At 44.7% G+C, this 21017-nt stretch overlaps 1 protein-coding gene across 1 annotated transcript in view; it reads left to right on the forward strand.

Moving 5' to 3' along the window:
• The first annotated feature begins 1295 nt into the window (after nucleotides 1–1295).
• Nucleotides 1296–21017, forward strand: part of ANP32B (acidic nuclear phosphoprotein 32 family member B) — a 290508-nt gene continuing 270786 nt past the window's right edge. The window contains exon 1 of the mRNA XM_069626392.1: nucleotides 1296–1547. Within this exon, the coding sequence (XP_069482493.1) occupies nucleotides 1494–1547 (54 nt within the window). The 5' untranslated portion in view covers nucleotides 1296–1493. The remainder of the gene's footprint in view (nucleotides 1548–21017) is intronic.

Here is a 21017-nt window from a genome sequence, read left to right on the forward strand (position 1 = left end):
TTTGTTGCAGAAAGTCATAATTCTATTAAAGACATGGAGGTGAAGGATTATCTCACCCTATCAATCGTATAATCAATGAGGAATGTTGAACATGGTATTAAACTGTTATAAAAAGGTATATAACTGCAAATGTAGGTATTGATGATAAGTGATATAAATGTATAAAATATATATATAAACACAAAAGGTATACATTCTGAAAGGTCGGCAACATACGCTTGTCCCGCCCTATTTCGGCTTACATTAACTGAATATTTTGTCATACTAGGTACGGTGGTGGACTACCAAGCAATCGGGGAATTGATGGACGACACCAACCAGGCAAAGGGATTAACAGCAATTTCGATCAAGCAAAGAAAGAGCAAGTGAAGGAGGATGTTCAGTGAGGTCATGGCTATGGACTGGACTTATTCACGTAATCAGTTAAGAGACCAATAATATTGGGACGACCACAGACAATATCGCCACTGGTCGTTTTTGATCTTTTGTTATCTCATCATAGGTTTTTTCTTGCTGCTTCAATAGTAAATTTGAAAGAGAAGCATAATCCTTTGCCTCTGTGTCTTTAACAGAATTATAACTTTCTGGAACGAATGATGTTGAAAATCTGAATTTGCTTTAAAGTATAGTTTCACTGAATATTTTCATAAAACCTATATATAGCCTTTTCTTTAATTGTATTTAAATCCTATCAGGTTGTAACCAATGTTACCGACCCTGTGTGCTTTAAAAAGTTGTATTTGCTATAAAAGTCACTACGATGTCCTTGAGGTGCGGTCAATTTCCCAAAAATGTCCCTATGATTTCCTTGATGGAATAACCCTAAAAGATATTGTCACATTAAATTTCCACCGCATCTTGTATTGACCAACATAAGATTAATCATGTTTTTCCTTGAAAAAAAACCCTACCAAGTCGCCGGAATGCAGATGTTTCTATAGTCCGCATGTTTCAAGTTCGAGACTCTTTGTATAATAGCGGAGGCAGGCTAGCACAGCTCGCCATATTTTGAATGAAAGTCGCTCTGGAGAACAGGCAAAGCATTCGTTGTTCTAGGTTGTTTTTGAAAATCATAGGGACGCCGCGGAATGAAAGGAGCCATACTGTAGACGTCCAGCACCATCTCGGACCTTTTGCAATCCTGCTGTACCCTTAGTATGAACAAAATGAAGGCAGTCCTGGTTTAAGAGAAATGGAAAAGCCCTGGTTTCAAAGGAGGGAGCACGGCAAGCTGCAGTGCTGTCGGTGGCCTGCAGGGGGCAGGGACATGAGCGGATATCTTTCCCTTCTGTTGCAGTGTATGTTTTTCCCTCCTCTCTCTTGAAAGAGTAACTTGCCGTTGAGACCGAGCTGCCCCTCCGCAGACCCATTGAACCAAGCCAGCCCAATTTCGTCTCCATTAAATCCCAGCGCAGTCAGCGCTCTCCACAGCCCTCTCCGATAGTCTGCGGCTGTACAACTTTCTGTAAGGGGGAAGTACAGAAAGAAGAAAAATGGACATGAAAAAGAGAATTCACTTAGAGCTGAGAAACAGGACGCCGTCTGAGGTAAGCACATTTTGACATGTGTGATCCTGGTTTTGTGAATTGGAAATTGATGTACGATGCTTTTGCGCCAGAACATAATTCAGGGTAGCACACGTGGATTTGAATGTTTTGATTTTTTTGGGCGCTGTGCTGACGTTTATTAGTTTGTTTACAAAGTCCCCGGGAGGGGACGGAGCACAAGAGATAAGGGGGCGATGTGGTATATACGCGAAATAATCCATTTAAGTACGGTGGGTGCGTGACATACTCCGCGGTGGATCAAGGACTTGCATTGGTTTAACTGATGATGTGCCTGCAGTGGGGGTTACATGCGATAGTGAAAGAAAGCGGAGATACATTCTGGAAGTTCAATTCGTCTCTGGCAGAGGGGTAACCGGACGCTCTGGGTTGCCGTATAGCTGGTAGCCATGTTTGCGGCTTGTAAACGAACCCCGAAAACACATTTTTAACGAGCTCTGTGACAACAGCTGCATTTTGCTGTTTAGGCAGCAGTTATTTGGAGTGTGCTTTAGAAAACTCATCCTTGTCAGAACACGAGCTGTCTTCGGCAGCCGTCGCAGTGACGGGGAAACTTAACGTTGTCCGACGGCAAAATGATCAACTTTAGGGGCCCAAGGCCACTTGCCCTTAGGATTTATGTGACCTCAGACGCACGTTGGAAAAAAAGTTGCTTTTATGACTGTCAGGAAGTCCACCTCTCCCAAACGTCGGTTCTTTTGCCCCCTTTAAATTAGGAAACCCAGTGAACAGGATTCACATTTAAAAGGGACAGCCCATCAGGGAAAATCGCAGACCTTTTCAATCAGAGTTGGATTAATAGAATACGGAATTGTGGCGCTAAAACGGTACAACCCTCCCTCCCCCATACACAGTACGAGGGCAGAGACCCCCGCCCCCTAATCGGGAGTGTTCTCCAAGAGGACGCCGAATGGTTTTCACAACGAACTGTTGGGAGTTCAGGGTGGCCATAGCACACAACTTTGCTATCTATACAACGACCCCGGTTTAAGTCGTTATTGCTGATCGGGTGTGGCGCGGTAAAGGACAAACGTGCCTGGACTATGGCATATGTCGCCATTCGCAATGAACGCGGATGGGGGTGTCTTCCCGTTCATTTTGCCTCTACCGCGTTCCCCTCCCCTTATCTCAAGCCGCCATATTGAGCCTCCATCTTCTACCGGCGTTACAGTCTTCCTCCGCGCCTGGGCTGTCACTGCGTAGTTCTACCTCCTCCCCCAATCCGGCTCAGGTGTGCTCACCACCGATTTGGGGATGGGTCGCTAATCCGCTCAATGTTTTCCTGTAAGGGCGGGGGCCTCTTCCCCCATCAGTCGCTGACAAATGCACCGCGGCGTCTCTGCGCTTGCCTGTAAACGAGGTTAAAGTGTCGATGGTGTCTGTGCGTTGTTGAACACGAGAAGACATGGCGGCGTCACAGATGTCAGGTTTCGACGAGGAAGGAACTGCTGCCCACAGGGCTCGTGTAGCCCAGCCCCCCGCCGTGACACGTTCTGTTCTACATGGCCCATGTCGAAGGACTGCTTTGCCCGCCCGTGTTTCTGTGGATGGCAAACTTCGTCGTCCCTTCGTTGATGAAACATGTAGTTCACACCTTTTCACCACTGGGGCATGACATTGTTGCGAATGTGAGCAAGCGAAACGCAATGGTGCCCATCGCCTTCCTAGCGGGTAGTGGTTTGGGGGAGGGAGGCGATGCACGGGCACGTGCGTTTAAAAAAAAAAAAAAAATATATATATATATATATATATATATATTATTTTACATTATAGAACCACGCTAAAGCCGAAGGCATCGATGCGCTGGTTACAGGGGCAGAGTTTGTGGAGGAAGTCAATATTGGTCAAACGGCAATGGCCCTATAGAAGATAAACAGCCGTGTTTTCTGAAGGTACAGTATGATTGTTTAGATCGCCCTGGTGGGTGGCGTGGAATTCCAGAGCTTGGTGTTGGTGATCGGGAAGCTGGCCCAACATGCCTTAACGACTAAATCTGGGAGGGTTGAGACGGTGGGCATAAGTGGAACATATTTGTCTTGTGGAATGAACTTTCAAATTGTCCATTTTACATCCTAATCATAAATGAAAGTACACTTAAAAAAAATGTATTCCAGCACTTCATGTACATGGTGCGACAGTAAAGTTGCAGAGAACCATAACCAAGCATTAGCCGTGCCAAGATTCTTTTATATTTATTTAAATTTGTGAAGCACACTACAGCCCAGAGGCATCAAGGGGCTGTTGCATAAGATTGGTTACAATACCTAATCCCCCACACTGGCGTGAGATGGGGGTTTAGATTCTATTAAAGACAAGGAGGCGAATATTATGCATTACAATCTTTACTCTGACATCACAGCAGCAAAGAAGAAAAAACTTTTGTGATAAAACTTTCTGAACAAAGAACTCATCACAGTTCCAATAGTGCAATGTAAAACATCCCAATCCACAATGGAGGACAGGTCATGCCTAAGTGTAACCAATGGGCTTAGAGCCAGTCCCATAAATGTCCCTTTCTCTAACACCAACTCCTCTTTCTGATGCTGTTCTTCCTCGGACGTCCACTGTAGAAACTATCCGCGTAGCACGAGGAGTATGATCCAACTGAAAACAGGCGAAACTTGAACTCTCCCGCAACCCGAACTTGAACCGATCTCCTTTCAACCAGGACCTCTCACCCGAAAGCTGAAATAACCAAAACAACAAGTAAGGGTGGGCGGGTCGGATAATATTCGCCTCCTTGTCTTTAATATAATCTAAACCCCCATCTCACGCTAGTGTGGGGGATTAGGTATTCTATGGCAAGACAGGAGGCTCCTATTATGCAAGTTCAAAGCCCTTGCAGAACATCAACAGCCACATGAGCAACGCGTTTATGATAAAACGTTTTGAAAGTTGACTCTGTTGACCAATCGCTGCTTTAAGAATCTGTTCCAGGCTGCCGCCCAGGAAAGCGTCTTTAGAGGCCATAGCACCCCTAACCGAATGGGGACCAAATGAGGAAATGTCAACCCCCGCCGCCTGCATGACCCACTTAATCCATCTGGCTAAAGTGGAAGGGGATACTGGCTTATGGTGCTTTCTATAGGAAATCAGCAGCTGAGAGGTATTCTGAGGTCTCAGACTTTCAGTTTTTAATTCAAAACATTTCAAACATGCGATAACACACAATTTGCAGTCCTCTGGGAAGGCTGGATAGGATATTGAGGAAGTCATACATTTAGTCCTCCGTGAAACAAAAAAGGTAACCCCTTGAGGGGTAAACATTCTATTGTCCACATCTAAAGCTCTGATATCACTCTTAATAGATACCAGGCACAATAACATTGCTAGCTTGGAAAATAACTGTTGAAAGGACAGATCCTCATTAGGCAGCCAGGATCGGAAGAGATCTAAAACCATATTAACATCCCAAAGAACTGAATACTTCGGCTTCAGAGGAACCTTAATACGAATAGATTTAAGGGCCCTTTGCACTAAAAAATGCCTACCTACAGGTTCCCCTTTTACCAAAAGGTGCCCCGCTGAAATAGCAGATCGGAAGCCATTAATGCTTCTATAGGCTTTGCCCTCTTTAAATAAATACTCCAGAAAATTAACCACCTCTACAGGAGGGGCAGAACCCAGCGGTTCCATGCTGAAGAGTATCCCAGCTTGGTAGAGGGGGCCCAAGAGCCCCTGTGACTGACACAGAGTCCTGCGAAAGCCCTCGGAAGCACCAGGAAGAGCTGAAATCTTCCAAGCCATAAGGGAGAGGTGCCCCTGAAGGACCAGCTCCTGCGGGAGCCCACCCGGGCCTATCAGCAATTGGGGATGAAGGGGAAGAAGACGAGGAAGGTCCACCGACAACTCTAGAAGAGCTGGGAACCAAATTTGAGAAGGCCAAAAGGGGGTTAGTATCACTAGCGTGGCTTCTTGCCTGCAAACCTGAACCAATACCCTGGCTATAAATTGCGAAAGGAGGGAAGGCCTACAACCTCTGACCCGCCCAATCCTGTAGGAACGCATTGGTAGCTAGAACGCCAGGATCTGGTCTCCACTGTAGAACCTGGGAACCTGACAGTTTATCCTCGAGGCAACAGATTCACTACAAACGGACCCCAAAGAGATTCTATCTTGGCAAAGAGGCCCTTGTCTAATATCCAGTCGCTTCTGCCCTGAAGGTGTATGGAGTTCCATATCCGCCACCTCGTTGCTGATCCCCGGAAGGTATTCTGCCTTCAACACAATATTGCAGTCGAGGCAAAAATGCCAAAATTCCCTTGACAGATCCGCTAGGATCTTGGACCTGGTCCCTCCCAAATGATTGACATATCTCACTGCCGGGACATTGTCCATGCGGAGGAGGACACAGCAATTCCCCTGATCCTTGAGAAAACTTCAGACTGCAAAGGACCCCGCTAACAATTCCAGACAGTTGATATGGAGCTCTTTCTCCCTTTCGGACCTTTTTTCCCCTGTGGAAATCTGACCCGGTCTGGCTCCCCAGCCCGCTCTGCTGGCATCGATTCCAGAACGACATCCGGAGAGGGACCAAAAATTGCTTTCCCATTCCAGGCATCCATGTGCCCGAGCCACTAAAGGAGCTCCAACCTGGCTTCTGGGGACAGCAGAGTAAGATAGACATCTGTGCAGATGTCGTGCCTTCAGATGCTGTAACGCTCTGTAGTGTAGGGGGGCTGGGAAGATAGCTTGGATGGATGCTAACATACCAACTATTCTGGCCAACAGCCTGAGAGAAATGTTGTCCTTCTTGAGGATAAGCCAAATCTCTTTCCTTATCTTGGCCAACCTGCTGTCGGGGAGGAGAAGGATGCAACGCTTTGGATCTATATTGAAGGGCAGAAACTGGATACATTGTGTAGGCTTCAATATGGACTTTTTGACATTTACACAAAACCCAGGCTCTGAAGAAGAGTCACTGTGAATTCCAGATGAGAGCGCAGATTGAGAGGGTTCTGGGCTAGCAGGAGCATGTCGTCGAGATATATAATGATTTGAATCCCCTTGGACCTGAGAAGAGCCCTCACCGGCTTCATCAACTTGGTGAAGCACCATGGGGCTGATGACAGGCCAAACGGGAGGGAGGCAAACTGCCAAACCCGACTTCCCCACTGAAACTGGAGAAACTCTTGGTGTGGAGAGAACACAGGGACTACTAGGTAAGCATCCTCGAGATCCAATCAAACACTAAGGCAAGAACTAGGAGGAGTGACTTAGCGGTGGCGTCAGCAGCAAAGAAAGAGGAGTTGGTGTTAGAGAAAGGGACTTTTATGGGACTGGCTCTAAACCCATAGGTTACACTTAGGGCATGACCTGTCCTCCATTTTGGATTGGGATGTTTTACATTGCACTATTGGAACTTTGATGAGTTCTTTGTTCAGAAAGTTTTATTACAAAAGTTTTTTTCTTCTTTGCTGCTGTGATGTCAGAGTAAAGATTGTAATGCATAATAGGAGCCTCCTGTCTTGCCATAGAATTAAGACTGCTTGGTTCAAGGTTATTGCTCAGGGTTACATAGAGCAGTGTTAGGCAGAGTTTGTATGCAGTACCCTTTGGGACCACTACACATAACTATGACTACAGGTGTAAGCAAAACCAACCTTTGGTATAAATCTGTACTACAGTTTTTGTTAGCAGAGCTGAACAGCCAGGCTTATCTCGAGGGAATGCGCTGTAATGCTGTTACACAGAGGTCTACAATCGCACGTTTTCAAATAAACTTACACTCAAGGTTTCTTGGTAAAACACTTATTAATTTATTTCACAGTCAGTTATAAAACATTCACTAGAAGGAGTCAATCTATATCACACATATTCTTCAGTACTTTACACTGTACGGTTCTGAGGCATGTAAACTACTTTGAAGGAGGAGCAAAATGGCATTTAGAGTATTTTGAAATGGGAGCAAAAAGGCATAGTTTAATAAAAAAGATTACATTTACTCTTAGACAGTGCAAATACTGAGTTCACCAGAGGAGTCAATTCAATGCTACAGGTTAGGCCAAAGTCTTGTATAGGATAAAGCAGTTCTTGGAGCTAAACTGAAAAGTATTTTCCAAAGTTCTCAGAAGTAGTTCGTAAAAGAAAGAATCATATGTTGGGTCAAAGTTCCAAGCACTTTCGCAGTGAGAGGTAAGTTCTCTCGGTCGGGTTTTCACAGTACCTTGCAATGAGCAAAAAGATGCAGCTGAAGACTTCTGTTCCTGCAGATCTCGCTGTTCCTGAGCCTCCGTTGTGAGGACAAGAGGGAGGATGTCGGGGGACTCCTGCACTGGGACTGGTCAAAGCTGGCACTTGGCAAATATTCAATTCCAGTAGCTGCAGTAAAGCACACAAACTGGTGTCCCTCTCCCTGATTATTCGGTTTCCTGGAGCACTCTAGGGGAAAATACAACCAGCTCTGAGAATGGTATCCAGGTGGCATACGGGTTGAGTTGATTGGTCCCACCAACTCAAAGGGAAGTCGTCCTTGCAGGGTTTCTCTGTCGAGATGAATTTAGCGATTCGAACCTGCAGCAGGGTTTCACCGGGCAAACCAACGGTCTAGGAGTTGCCATCCTCTTCAAGCTCCTCTTCGGTACTTTCGTTCCAGTGTTCGACTCTGCATTCCAAGCCAAGAGACTCACCTTTGTATCCAGTTTCCTCCCATTCATTCCAGCCTAGCTGCCAATCACCCAGCAGGGTGGCTGTCCTTGCCGGACAGTCAGCAAGCCGATCACGCCAGAGTGAATTTGGGTCACCTAGGAGACTAAGCACAGGGAGTTTCGGGCACCTCCCTCACTTCCTGCCCACCCCAGACACTCTAACGCCAGAGGCAGTCTTCAGTCCTGAAGCCCACCAAAGGCGATGAAACAAAGGGACCAAACCTGGTTTGGCGCGCAGAGACAAACTAGAAGGACCTTCCCAAAAAGAAATGGCGAAAAAAGAAGACTGGGACCTGTTTAAACAAAGGGGGGCTCAGACGCATCTTGAAAAACATGGCTCCTGCGATTTAACGCTACCGGTGTTCACGGTCGGTAAAAATCATGGTAGTTCGTTGTAAAACCACTGCCACCAGCCATTTTGAGAGGAAAGGGTAGCATTTGACTGCTACATGAGTATCTAGCAGTCAAATACAAATACTAGGGGAAACTAATTAACTCCTCCAGCACTCTATTGTAAGATGGGTGGGCTGGGTCTAGGAATTTAAAAAGACTAGTAAAGTAAATTTCACTTTACTTTGGGGAAAAGTAGTTTATCACAGAGAAGTTATTTCAACCTTGGGAAAGCCTGAAAAGGTTTCCCTGTGTCACTGCACTGAGGGTGCTGTGTGACACACATGAAAAGATGATGCCTATGGAGTTGTCTAAAACTCCATAATCAAAGAACACCAGTAAAACACACATCAAAATACATGAGAGAGTTGGGAAAAAAGGCTCACTCTCTCTCTCCAGGTACAAAAAAATAAAGTCCTCAAAATCCAGCAAAGTTGATGGGGGGGGGGGGGGGTCTCTAAGGTGAAGGGGAATTAGCACATTTTTGAGAATTCTCCCTAACAAGCAGGCATTTTGACATAAGGAATTCATTGGGAAACATGCACAGAGATTTAATGAGGGAAAGTATTGTTAATAGATACAAATGCGATTAACCTAACACTTAATACGGTAACATACATACTTAGGTGGTTACAGATTTAAAGTCTCGTAATGTAACATCAGCGAGTGCATTACTTGCTATGTTATATGAATAGCATGGTTTTCATCGCTTTACGAAAGGCTAGGTGTAAGTCAATCCTCCTGATGTGATGGGGTAGAGAGTTCCAATGGGTCACTGTCATGGTGGGGAAGCTAGTGCCTCCTATTCAAATTCTACGTGTCTTAAGGATAGCAATTCAATTGGTGTAGGCCGTTCTGATGGGTTTAGCAGAGAACAGTTTGGCTATTCTTTGAGCCAGGTACAGGGGTGCCCGATTATGGACACATTTGTGCGTAAGGGCAAGGGTCTTAAAGATGATCCTCTCTTTAACGGGAGGCCAGTGAACCTGTTTCCTGGTCTCAGAGATATGGTCCTTTCTAGAAATCCCAGTAGCAGCCCTAAGTACATTGTTTCTGTCAGATGGTTTGCCTGGCACTTCCACAATTTGCCAGCTGTTGCACCTTATGACCCGATAGTGCCACCATCTGCCATGATGTTGCCATGTACATGTATTACATGTTATGGCATTGGTATCTGACCACTTGTCTCTGCCTGTGCATTCAACACCAGGGCTTTGAGCCGACTCGGGGAACATTTCAGGCCTGTGATAGGTAAGTTGCACATCTGGACACGTAGGTGGGGCATTTAGCTATATTGCTTGCTTTCCCATAGTGCCAGTACGCCCACATTTTTAGAGGACTTAATACAGTATAAAACAAGAGCTACCAAGTATAGGTATGGGATTTGAACATTCATGGATCGAGGTGAGCCAAGGATCTGGCTTGGTTCAAAAAGCAAAACACAAGCTGTATAGGCAAATATCGTAACTGGCAGCCTGCATTTCTACTCTCCATAGCATAAAACCCATATCTGGCTTCTTGCATCCCAAGCCCCCACACACCAGGCTCATGCCTGTAATCCTGCCCTATAGCTGCTAAAATGCAAACAACAAATTCCTGACTCTCGCTGCCTCCCCAGACCCCACAACCCAAAATATGTCATCACAATTTTGTCAGTTAAGGCACAAGGACATAAAACCATCTGGCCAGAATTCCATTCTTGTTACGAGGTGAAGCTGGAATTGGAGACCCGTCTGCAGTGGAGTAACTTTGCTGAAAATGTTGGGGGGGGACATGACATCTGGAGAAAAGGTGCCCCAGCCAAATGAATGGGGACAAAATGGTGTGCCATGAAAGTTGGGGGGACAAACACCCCGCCCTCTAAAATTACGCCCATGCCCGTCTGCACATGGGAAACGTTATCACATATTCTTTCAGCTCTTGTTACTACAGATGGGTGTTAATGCATGTTTTTAAAGAGCTAAAATACGATTATTGCTGCTATGAATTGAGAAGTTCACAAATGCCACTATATACACCAATATGACAAACATATATGATATGGCATTTATAATGCACCTATACACAAGTGTACATCCTCATGTTGAGCAAAACAAGCATGATTGTAGCTTTGTCTTCTCCATCTGCAATCGAAGACTACAAGTGCCAACATGCAAAGTAATGCCAGTCTATAAGATCTACTGGACTTTACAATAAAGCACACAACAGCAAAAAACAAAAACTGACCAGATCACTTGCATGTGGTGATTGTTTGATGCACGCGTGCAGATTGCCGTTGTGATGAAAAAAGAAAAATATATATTCTTCAAAAAGCAAACTCATTTTGGTTTGTTTGCGTCAGACCAGTAGCTATAATAGAAATATACTAGCAGTTTAATTTCCTTGGAATAAGCCATACAATTAACTGGAGCCATGTGCTTTCGGGTACAAATGGCCCATCCAGTGCTTTTTTGCAATGATCACAAGGTCGGTGTGCAAAATGTGAAGTTGATCACGTTAAGATGTGTAAAGTTATTTGCGAGGCCCTGTCAACCCCTGCTCTTGGGGACTGCATTCTTGTTCGTGATTACCCAGAGGGCTTCGAACATTGCCGAGGCGGAGTCTTGTGCTGAGGGAGAGACGGGCGGCAGGAAGACTCTACCCTCAATGCATCCACCCAGGCATGGTTTTTCTGAACTTTTTGTGTGTGGACAGATGAGACTCGGCATGTTTTCAAGGGCCTACATTGACGTCTAGCTCGAGCCAGCCAGTTGGTCTGAGCCTCAGCTAGCTCGCTCATCTTTTAGAAAGACGATATAGTTTAAAAAAATCTGTGTCGTGCATAGTGCTTTTTACTGGCATTCATTCCTCTGTACACGGCTTCGTGTGTAGATATGCCGAGACGTGCTTTCCAAACGACAGATCAAGAATGAGCACTTTACTAACTTAACTGGCTAATTCCCCCTGCCTGCTCCTTCCATATATCCTAGTTGCTGTCCAGCTTTTAAACTTGCTTTATCAGTGCAATAGCTAATCTGTGCCTGGATGCAGTTTAATGTGTTCAGTTTGAGATATATATATCATCATCCTTGTGTTGGTTCATTTTGCTAGACCAATAGTTGGGAGCTATGCCTGAAAATCTTAGAGGGGGCAGGGCGTCTCCTTTGTTCGCGATTGGGAGTTGAGTAATGCCATTGCTGACACCTGACTGGGCATTCCTTGGCATGCTCTTTTTATTTATTTGTTCAATTGTGATTGGTTTACAAAAGAAACCGTACACAAGTAAATCAGTGAGCACATGCACTATAAATCATAAGAACGTCGCAAAATTAAAATATTCTAAACAGAAATTTCTAGTAAAAGATAATATAATCAATTGATCAGTGTCTCCAACATATCAAAAATGCATTCAAGAATCTATATCACTCTTAACAGCGAAGCAATACTATTATTATTCTGGTCCATAGGGAGTCACTAGCCACCATATGCTTCCTGACTTGAAGCGGGAAGGGAGGTTACTTGGTTTGGCCTTTCGTATCTTTTATAAGACATTTTAACACCATTTCTTCCTTGCCAAGTATTGGTAGCCAGTGGGTAGTGGTGAGTGCAAATGAAAGCCATGAGTAATGTACGTTACCGTTTCATAGAAAAACATACATCAAGCAGATAAAGATTAAATAAATAGGGGGCAAGTACTTATCCTTGTTGGGTTATGGTAATGTCCTCACTAGCACAGGGAGGTCCAAGGGCAGCAGTTATGTTTTTCTGGGGGGTTTCAAAAGGCTGAACCCTCTTAGTAGCCTCATGTCCAAAGGCTCCCTGGAGAGATCTTGTAGGCTGCCTGCCAGCTTTACTGCCACTGGGCCTTAACGGTTGAGAGAGCAAGTCCAAATATTAATCCCCTGGGGAAAATCAAAAACTGACATGGAACCACAGGAAGTTAGCTGTACCCCTTCCTTGACGCCACTTCCGGTAAGAAGCACAGTGGGGAGAATAGGAGCAGTTTGTAGAGTACCTCCTTGACTGAAAGACCTTCTGACGGGAATGTCCTGCTTAGCTGCCCAGTTGTGGATCCCACAGATGTGGCATGCTGTTGACAACAAGCACAGATGTACCTCTGCCACAATCTGCACAGACAGCCGCCGGGGAGCTGCATTTTATGCCCCACTCACCTCTAGTGTTTAAGGTTTGCCTTAGCAGTGGTATTGTCTATCCAAACAACCTGGTCCAACTATTGAATGTGAAAAGGCAATCCGGCTATCGCAACAGCTCTGCTCTCGGCTCCTTTCATTTGGAGGAGTACCTGCTTTGCTGTTGGTCCCGCTGACGCTCAACTGTTGGCAAATCCATGGTTGCTCTCCACCTTTACCCACTGGTCTCAATTACAAAGACGATAGGGAGTGCATGGTCCAGATCCACCCGGTTAGATGTTCCTGATCGAGCCACCAATAAAGATCCTCATGCTGAGTCACTGGAATACGGTTTTCGTAGTTTCTCCCCCACTAGGTCCCAATTTACCAGAACATGTAATGGGGGTTGTAAATGGAAGCGTGCCCGTGGCCTCAGCAATATAGTGGTTGCCATGTGTCCCTGGACCACCAGCCAGTTTCTGGCTCAGGCGTCTTGCTTCGTCAGTAGGTCTGTCAGATTTTGTTGGGAGTGCAACACTTTCCCAAGATCTGTCTGAAATAAGCATTTGATGAAGCCAGTGGATGGTTCCAAGACTTCTAAATTGATACGCAGACCATGTTCATGGTTGTGAGCAGTTGTTATCAAGGTTTACTCCTATGATGTAAGCAGTATGGTGACAGCATGATCCCTTTCTCATGCAATAAGGCCACTAGCGGAAGCAAGACGTTGGCAGATGAGGGTAAATTCGCAGACATACCCCAAACGGAAATAACCGTTACCACCATGTGGCAATTTTGTAGTTTCTTTTGGCAGAAAGGTGGGAGATTTACCTCCGGCTCTTAGCTGGAGGTGAATCTTACTCCTCTCCACCAAACTCTTAGTTGGGCGGTGCAGTATTGGGGCAGTAACGGAATTACTGCTGCATTTTTACCACACCACCCATCTTGTAGTGAGGCTGCAGGTCTCTGAAACTCTGCATCTTGCGAGTTTGATGCAGCTTGAGGTTTTTAGTTCTATTTATATCCTCCACCAAGGCTCCTGGTGTATTTCACCAAGAGCATCATTACAAGTTTTGTGGTGCACCATAAAACTACAAGTTTGCTGCTGAGGTTAACTGACTTACCCCCAGCCTGTTGGTAAGTCAGGCCCACACTGGCAAAAAACTGCCGATATTGCCGCCACGGGTAATACCGGAAATCCCCTCCATGGAGTCCCATGGGACTCCAATAAATGGGGATTTGCCTCCCCTTCTGCCACCTGTAATGTCCTGGAAATTCTGGGCTATCAGGCGGTGGAAACGGTAGGTCAGTTTGCCGGTATTCCAGCAGGATTTTGGAAAACATGAGGCCCAGAGCCTTCACTTGCTAATAAGGTTTCAATGGCGTGTGTGATTTCACCATGAGCGATGTAGCATATACTGTCTGTCCTCCCAGGACCCCTTGACTGTGGAGTGAAGTGTTGGCCCAAATTGCATCTGGTCCTGGAATGAGCGATTGAGCACTATATTCTTTTGCAAGATATCTGTCTTGCACTGACATGTGAATGTGGTGCCTAGCTGATGCTGTATGGCCGGCAGCGTCCATGAGTGTATGCAAGACCATTTGGGTCAGCTGCTCTGGATGGATTTGTGCATCAGCACAATCCTCCCCTTCCATCATCCTAATAGAGTCTGCCAGTACTGCGCTTGGTAGGCCACATACATACTGGATCTGAGGGACAGGGACAGCCTTGGCCCTCATGCATCATAAACCTACTCTTATCGGGGAGTCTTTAGGGGCAGGTCTTGTAATTGTTTGGAGCTATTTATCCGATGCTTGTAGCCTACAAGAACATGGTTGGCATGGCACAAACAACTAGTAGGGGCTCCGTTAGACTCCCCAGGCCAATTGGTGCCATCAAACATACCTATGTAATATTAAGTATGTGCTTGGGAATGTGTACGAAGGTGTATTAGGACACATTAAGTATAACGGGTCATACAGAATTGACAACTGTTATAGTTCACATCTTACATGAAAGTTACATTTGGAGCACATTATATAGTAGCTGCTGGCTCCCCAGAGGTAACTCCTACTTGCTGAGTGATGGATATCTTGCTGAGTGATGGATATCTGGGAGGAGTTTTTGGCTCCTGCTCATAAACCCTTTATTTCAATGCTTGCTCCCTAATCATAGTGTGATGCATTCTGTAAGACCGGTGCATACCATGGATATGCCCCCAACAATCGGCCTTTGTCTGAAGACGATGCTAGATTTAGGGGCAAAGCAAACATAACTATAAGCAGACCGGCACAGGGGATGGTCATTCAAGTGGGCAATCGTCATTCCTATGGTTCTTGAGAAGGGCTGAATACCTTGGCAGAAGGCTGCAAATAAACAAGTGAATGGGTGAACTACCAGTCACTAGGCATGAGTGCAATTTCAGAATCGACTGAAAGACCTATGACATGTGCCTCTGAGTGGAAATTTGCTAAGAAGGTATGGGATAAGTGTTAAAGAATAGCCATGAAGGGGGCCGTTGGGTGCCAAGTCACCCACCTGATTTAAGTCCCTACAAGGTGCTTTTGGAGCCAGGCACTCCTCCACGCTCAAGATGGCATTCGTTTCAACAAGACCAGTGTTGTATGATTTGTCCTAAAGTTCATTCAAATGTAATCCTCCTAGGTGGGTTGGGAGCACATGTTGTGCTTGCTGCAAGTTAACCTTTCGTGTGGAAGTGGAGGAAACCTCCTCTTAAACCGTTAGTTTTGTTTCTGTGAACCTGTTTTTTAGTTGCTATTGCTTATGTATTGTTTATTTAGTCATGAGTTGTTGTTTTGAAGTCAGATTTATGGAAGGTATTACTAGGTAGTCTTAGAAAATCACAATATACAGAAAGGATTCTTCTAAAACTGAAGATGGCCCTGGGTGTCTAATCTGAGTTTGAAAATATAAGGTTTGAAACCAGGAAACTAGGGTTTGAATCCTGGCTTCCCACAGGACACATTAAGCAACCCCGAGAGAATCACTTCTCTCACTGTGCCTTACTTTCTATAACTGCCAAAATTTGGAACAAATGGCACTGATTCTGATAACTGTTTGCTATTGCTGCTGTAGCGAAGAGTAGCAGTCCCTGCAGGTGATTTTGACTTGTGGCATTCTCTCTACAGGGCTTCTTGAGTGGAGGTGGAGCTTTCCTACAGAAACTCTTGCTATCCGCGGAGCGGCGCAGAGTAGAAAAGAGTTAGCAGTTCCTGCAGTTCGTGCAATACGAGGAGCCGGGCTGCTGGGGGCGAGGGAACAGCTGCTCTTTGCATGTTCTGTGTGGCAAGAAGGCATTGGATTTGTATCACCGTCGTAGTGCAGGGCTGCGTTGTTAGGCGAAAGCTTGCAACACCGGATAGATAATCTGGCGTAAGCAATGAAAAGAACGACCCGAGGAGTGCAAATTGTGGTATGGCGAAGCCACTTTGGAAACATTATCAGCCTAATTCGTGGAATTATTTGCGTGAAAAACACAGATTTGCGCGCCTTGCTGCCTGCAAATCCCTGTTTGAAGTATGGGGATTTTGGGGTAGAAAGGCGCGCAAATCTGCGTTTTTCACCCAAATAATTCCATGCATCAGGCAGTTGATCCAATGTTGAAATGTTGACTGCAATTAAGCTTCCGCTCCCTCCTCCGTTATTACAACCTTTGCAATCAGACAATGCAATTACTGTAAGTAATGAAGTGGAAATGCGGCCACTAGATCTCCAGGTTGAAGTAAACCATATGAGTCCCCCAAAAATTTCTCGTTCACATATCGCAGCTTTTTAAAATCCGGTGGCAAAACCCCAAACCAACCACAAAGGGTTTAAACGCTTAAGGGTTACCTGTACGAATACTGTGGTTAATGGCGTGATGAGGGTAATACCGGCCAATCTGAAAGTGGATGTCTTGTTATTGCGGAACCCGAAGGCACCCACTCAGTTAAAATCGTTCCTCAACGGCTCCCAAGTGCTGAACAGTTTTGGGGACAGTCCTCCAGATTTTGGTAAAAGATACGCGCCTGATTTTGACTTTGTCCTCAATTGACCCACCACTATCCATACCTATGAAGAGACTTTTAACTGGTTCACCGTTGGCGAATTGTATTTCTGGGAACTCTTTGGACCATTTACCAGGCTCTGCTAATCAAGTGCTTCAAAAAATACAATCTTACGAGCTACAATTACGCAGACAACACTGAAATCATCTACAAAATCGAAGATGCACAAGAAAAACACATAACTCTAGGAGAAAGTCTCAAATGAGTCTACGACTGGACGAGGGCCAACAACCTAAAGATCAACCCAGAAAAGACAGAATTCCTGATTCTATCCAAGAGAACACCACCTACATCCCGTGGCCGACAGAATTGGGATCGGCGCCCACACCATCAAAAGTAGTCAAAAACCTGGGAGTCCTAATGGACAAATTAACATTAGAACCCCAAGTAAACACAATAATTAAGAAATGCTTCTTCCTCCTACACTCAAAAAAAAAGAATCCTACCATTCATGTCCTTCACCCACAAAACACTGACAATCGTTGCCCTCATCATGTCAACTACGCCAAAAGCCTCTACTTCGGTATACCTACTGAAGAAACTGCAACACATCCAAAACGCAGCAGCCAGACTCCTCCTCAAACTATCTAGAAGAGCCCACATCACACCAGCACTAAAAATGCTACCATGGCCTCCAATCTGACAACTTATCGCATTCAAAACTGTGCATAACGCACACAGCAATCAGCGGCCACGGAGCAGAATTCCTACAAAAGAAAATAACCATCTACAAGTCGACGAGGCCCCTCGGATCAAGCAACGAAATCCGTCTAGAACCAAAACCATACACAAGGAAAAAACCTTGGAACAACCTCTGGAAATAAATAAAAAAGAACACCTAAAATTCAGAAAAACTACTCAAAACCTGTCTCTTCAAGACCTTGTAACTAGACGGAGACAACTGAAACAGTAAAATCAAAATGCAACCGAGAATTAACAACAAACCCCTGACGGCACAGAAAACCAGCAGAGAGGGGGACCACCCGCAGGAACAAAAGAGACCATGCCAGGCTGAACCAACCACAAGCAATAAGCAATAATCCAATCAGCAACTAACGATACCTAACGGGGCTGACACCCACAATAGGCAACTACATTCTAACCACTACCCAGCATCCCTCCCTACCAGACATGACAACATAACCCGGGAGGATAGCTTAACGGCAACGTGTGCGCCTTGGAAGCAAGACGACACGAAGCAACACAGGTTCGATCCCCGGGTCCGTGCTTAGAAACCTCTAGGTGTTTAAGCGCGTTATAAATACGCAACTAAGACAAAAAAAATAACCATTACGCAACTAAAAAAAACAAACAATTCCTGTAACAGCGCCTCGATGCCCACGGGCTGTGTGAGCGCTTTAAAAAATGCAAAACAACTGTGTGTAAACCGCCAACCCAACGCAACCTTGCATCCACATTATTCAACAATTATCTCATGCATACAAGATGGCCATCTTCAAAACCAACCTCACCATACAAGCTACCCGCTAGCCAATACGAGACCACTAGTGTTGCACTAAGAAAACCCGCACCTAAGCTAGTAAGTAGAAGATGGAATCCACTAGATCAACATACACAAACCCTAGGCAGAACTTCTGGAGATGGACTTGCATCTTACACGACTAACCCAACACACACAACCAAAATCAACTGGAGACCTAGGTATGGTGACCACCCCCCCTTTATTTTTTTCAGATCCGCCAGGGGACCACTCCAGTGGTGATGGTACACGGTATAAATATAACATTCTTTGACTGAAATCAACCAGAATCTCAGTATTCTGGTCTCCCTCTGAGAATTTGAAATCGGAAGTTAAAATCAAATTCTATTTGACTGGAATTGCTTTTATTCAAATTTGACAATGTAAAATTGCATGTTGCCGCAAAATGAGTTCCTATTCAACCATGCTCCTAAGGAACCAGTGACAACGATTGATCATTAATCTTTAGTTGATCGCCAGTTGGAAGCAAATGCCTCGATTGTGTTAATTCCGGAGCATTCTTCCCAAATGTTCTCTAATAGCACTTCAGAGTCGTGTGTTAGTAGAGGAGAGGGGAAAATGGTGAATGCGATAATGGAACAATGTAAGAAGAATGTTATCTCACTTCCTAGAGAAAGGCATATTATTGGGAAACCGGCTATGCAACAGGTAGTTGCTGGTGGTATCAAGTGTTAGCAGTGCAAGGTGTGGTCCCGGAGGTTATTCTAATTGAGGATCCTTCTTTACATCAAATCATAACTGAGCTATCTTGCAGCAATGGGAAAAAGGGACTTCCAGATTAAAAACTCAAAGAATTTTTTGGCTCAAAAGAAAAATAATCGACTTTCTAAACAATTCATGTTCAAGCCTTGCTGCATAACACAGGTTCGAATCCCGATCCCGCACTTAGCGCTTAGAAACCACTCGCTGTTGTTAAGCATGTTATAAATGAACAATAAAAAAAAAAATACCCTACAGGCTCCACACTAGTACGCTCTTCAAAAATATTTTCACCATCCACAATTTCGGATACACGGGGCATGTACATTTTGCCGAATGCCATGGAGGTTGTTTCCTCTACTACTCTCAGTGCCCAGAACGAAACGAATATTATTGCTGGACTGGGTACATGTAACTTGGATGAGCCGCGGCAAAACCAGATGCAATAAAATGCTACGGTATTAGGAAGTAATTCCATAGAACCAATCCAAGCCTCATTGGGTGTGAACTGTATGACTGGGCATAGTAATAATAAAATAAATCGGACCATGATTGGGGGCTGATTCAGACATCATCAAGCAGCCGAAAAGTGTCTTGGTGTAACGCAGGCTGGAGGCTCCACATGCCTACCCAGGATCAAATGATAAAAATGTCTTTCTGCATTCTAATAAGCCTCCCAACATTTATAAAGTGAAAAATAACGTGAACAGTAGTGAAAAACCCTTAGTAATTCTTTTTGAAGGTAGCCTTCCGTAATCCAAATCTGTAATTCTTAGACTTTCTATTTTTCCATCTTTTGCCACAACCCCTGTTTAGAGGGCATAACAGTTGATCTGAAAAGAGTGGGGTGTTTGGATCAGTACAGGACAGATCGATCTATTGTTTATTTTCATTCTTAATTTATTTTGAATGCAGTAATGAATGAGATCGATAAGTTGAGAATGAAGGAGTGAGTGGTTTTGACCTTTCTCATTATAAAGGCACTTCAATTAACGAGTGTCAATGGAGCGTCTGATATAAAGCCTGTGGTGACATCATTACCTGTTTACAACAAAGAATGAAGGCTTCTGGGGTATCTGAGGATTGGATGTGGTTAAACAATGCAATGCATCCCTAAGGTACATCTAAGGGACAAAATTACCCACACCCAGCCCTTTCAGTTGTCTCTTTTGTCGTTGAATACAAGGGGCCATCAACACTTGTTTCTTAATCAAGACTAAGTGACACAATGGGATCCTTCTCCGTCATTTCGTTACAGGAAACATGGTTGATAATCTACCAACCTTAGATGTGTCATCCGTTTTTCTTCAGCCTGTTAAAGGTTTGGTGGGTCGTCCATTTGGAGAAGTAATAACACTAGAACGCTCATGTAGAAACTTTGTTTTTGAAGAGTGATGATGTCCGTTTTTGGATTTTGGGTACGCATATTGGAATGTCTGGGGAGAATTGTTATGACTTCTTAATAGTGAATATCTATTGGCATGCAGGGATTGGGGATCTAAATGAAATCTTCAAATATTCTGGTAAACCAGTGGTCCTCTAGATTTGCAGAGGGCCGCATCATAATTGTGGGAGATCACAATTCAAATTATGTGGACATCAATGAATGGGAAGCAGATTTTCCGATAATGCAGTGATCAACTGTGAAACGGAAGAAAGTGGCTTAAATGTTTTGATGCCCTGGGGCTGTCGTCTTTGCATAAAATTGGGACTTCCAGGCAATCCAGTCCACTCTTGGTCAAATGGCAAGGCTCAATCATCATTGATTATCTTTTTGTTGATAGTTGGAAGCTCAATTGAATGCTTCAGCAAGTTTACCAGAAATACAGGTGAAAGGTTTGACTGATTTGCAAATAAATATAACAGGTTCAGGCATCATCCGAACTTGCACATGTGGAAGTATGTTCCCGGAGCACCACACCATCTCCAGCAGGTCGGATCCAATGAGTTGTTGAAGTGGTGCAGACGTTCTGGTGGGTAGTACCATTGATAGAGCAGTTTGAGCGCCCCTTCTTTTGTTGTTCCTGGACCAGATGTC

Source organism: Ambystoma mexicanum, chromosome 6p, assembly GCF_040938575.1.
Source record: "Ambystoma mexicanum isolate Mex_15411 chromosome 6p, UKY_AmexF1_1, whole genome shotgun sequence".
Classification (NCBI taxonomy): domain Eukaryota; kingdom Metazoa; phylum Chordata; class Amphibia; order Caudata; family Ambystomatidae; genus Ambystoma; species Ambystoma mexicanum.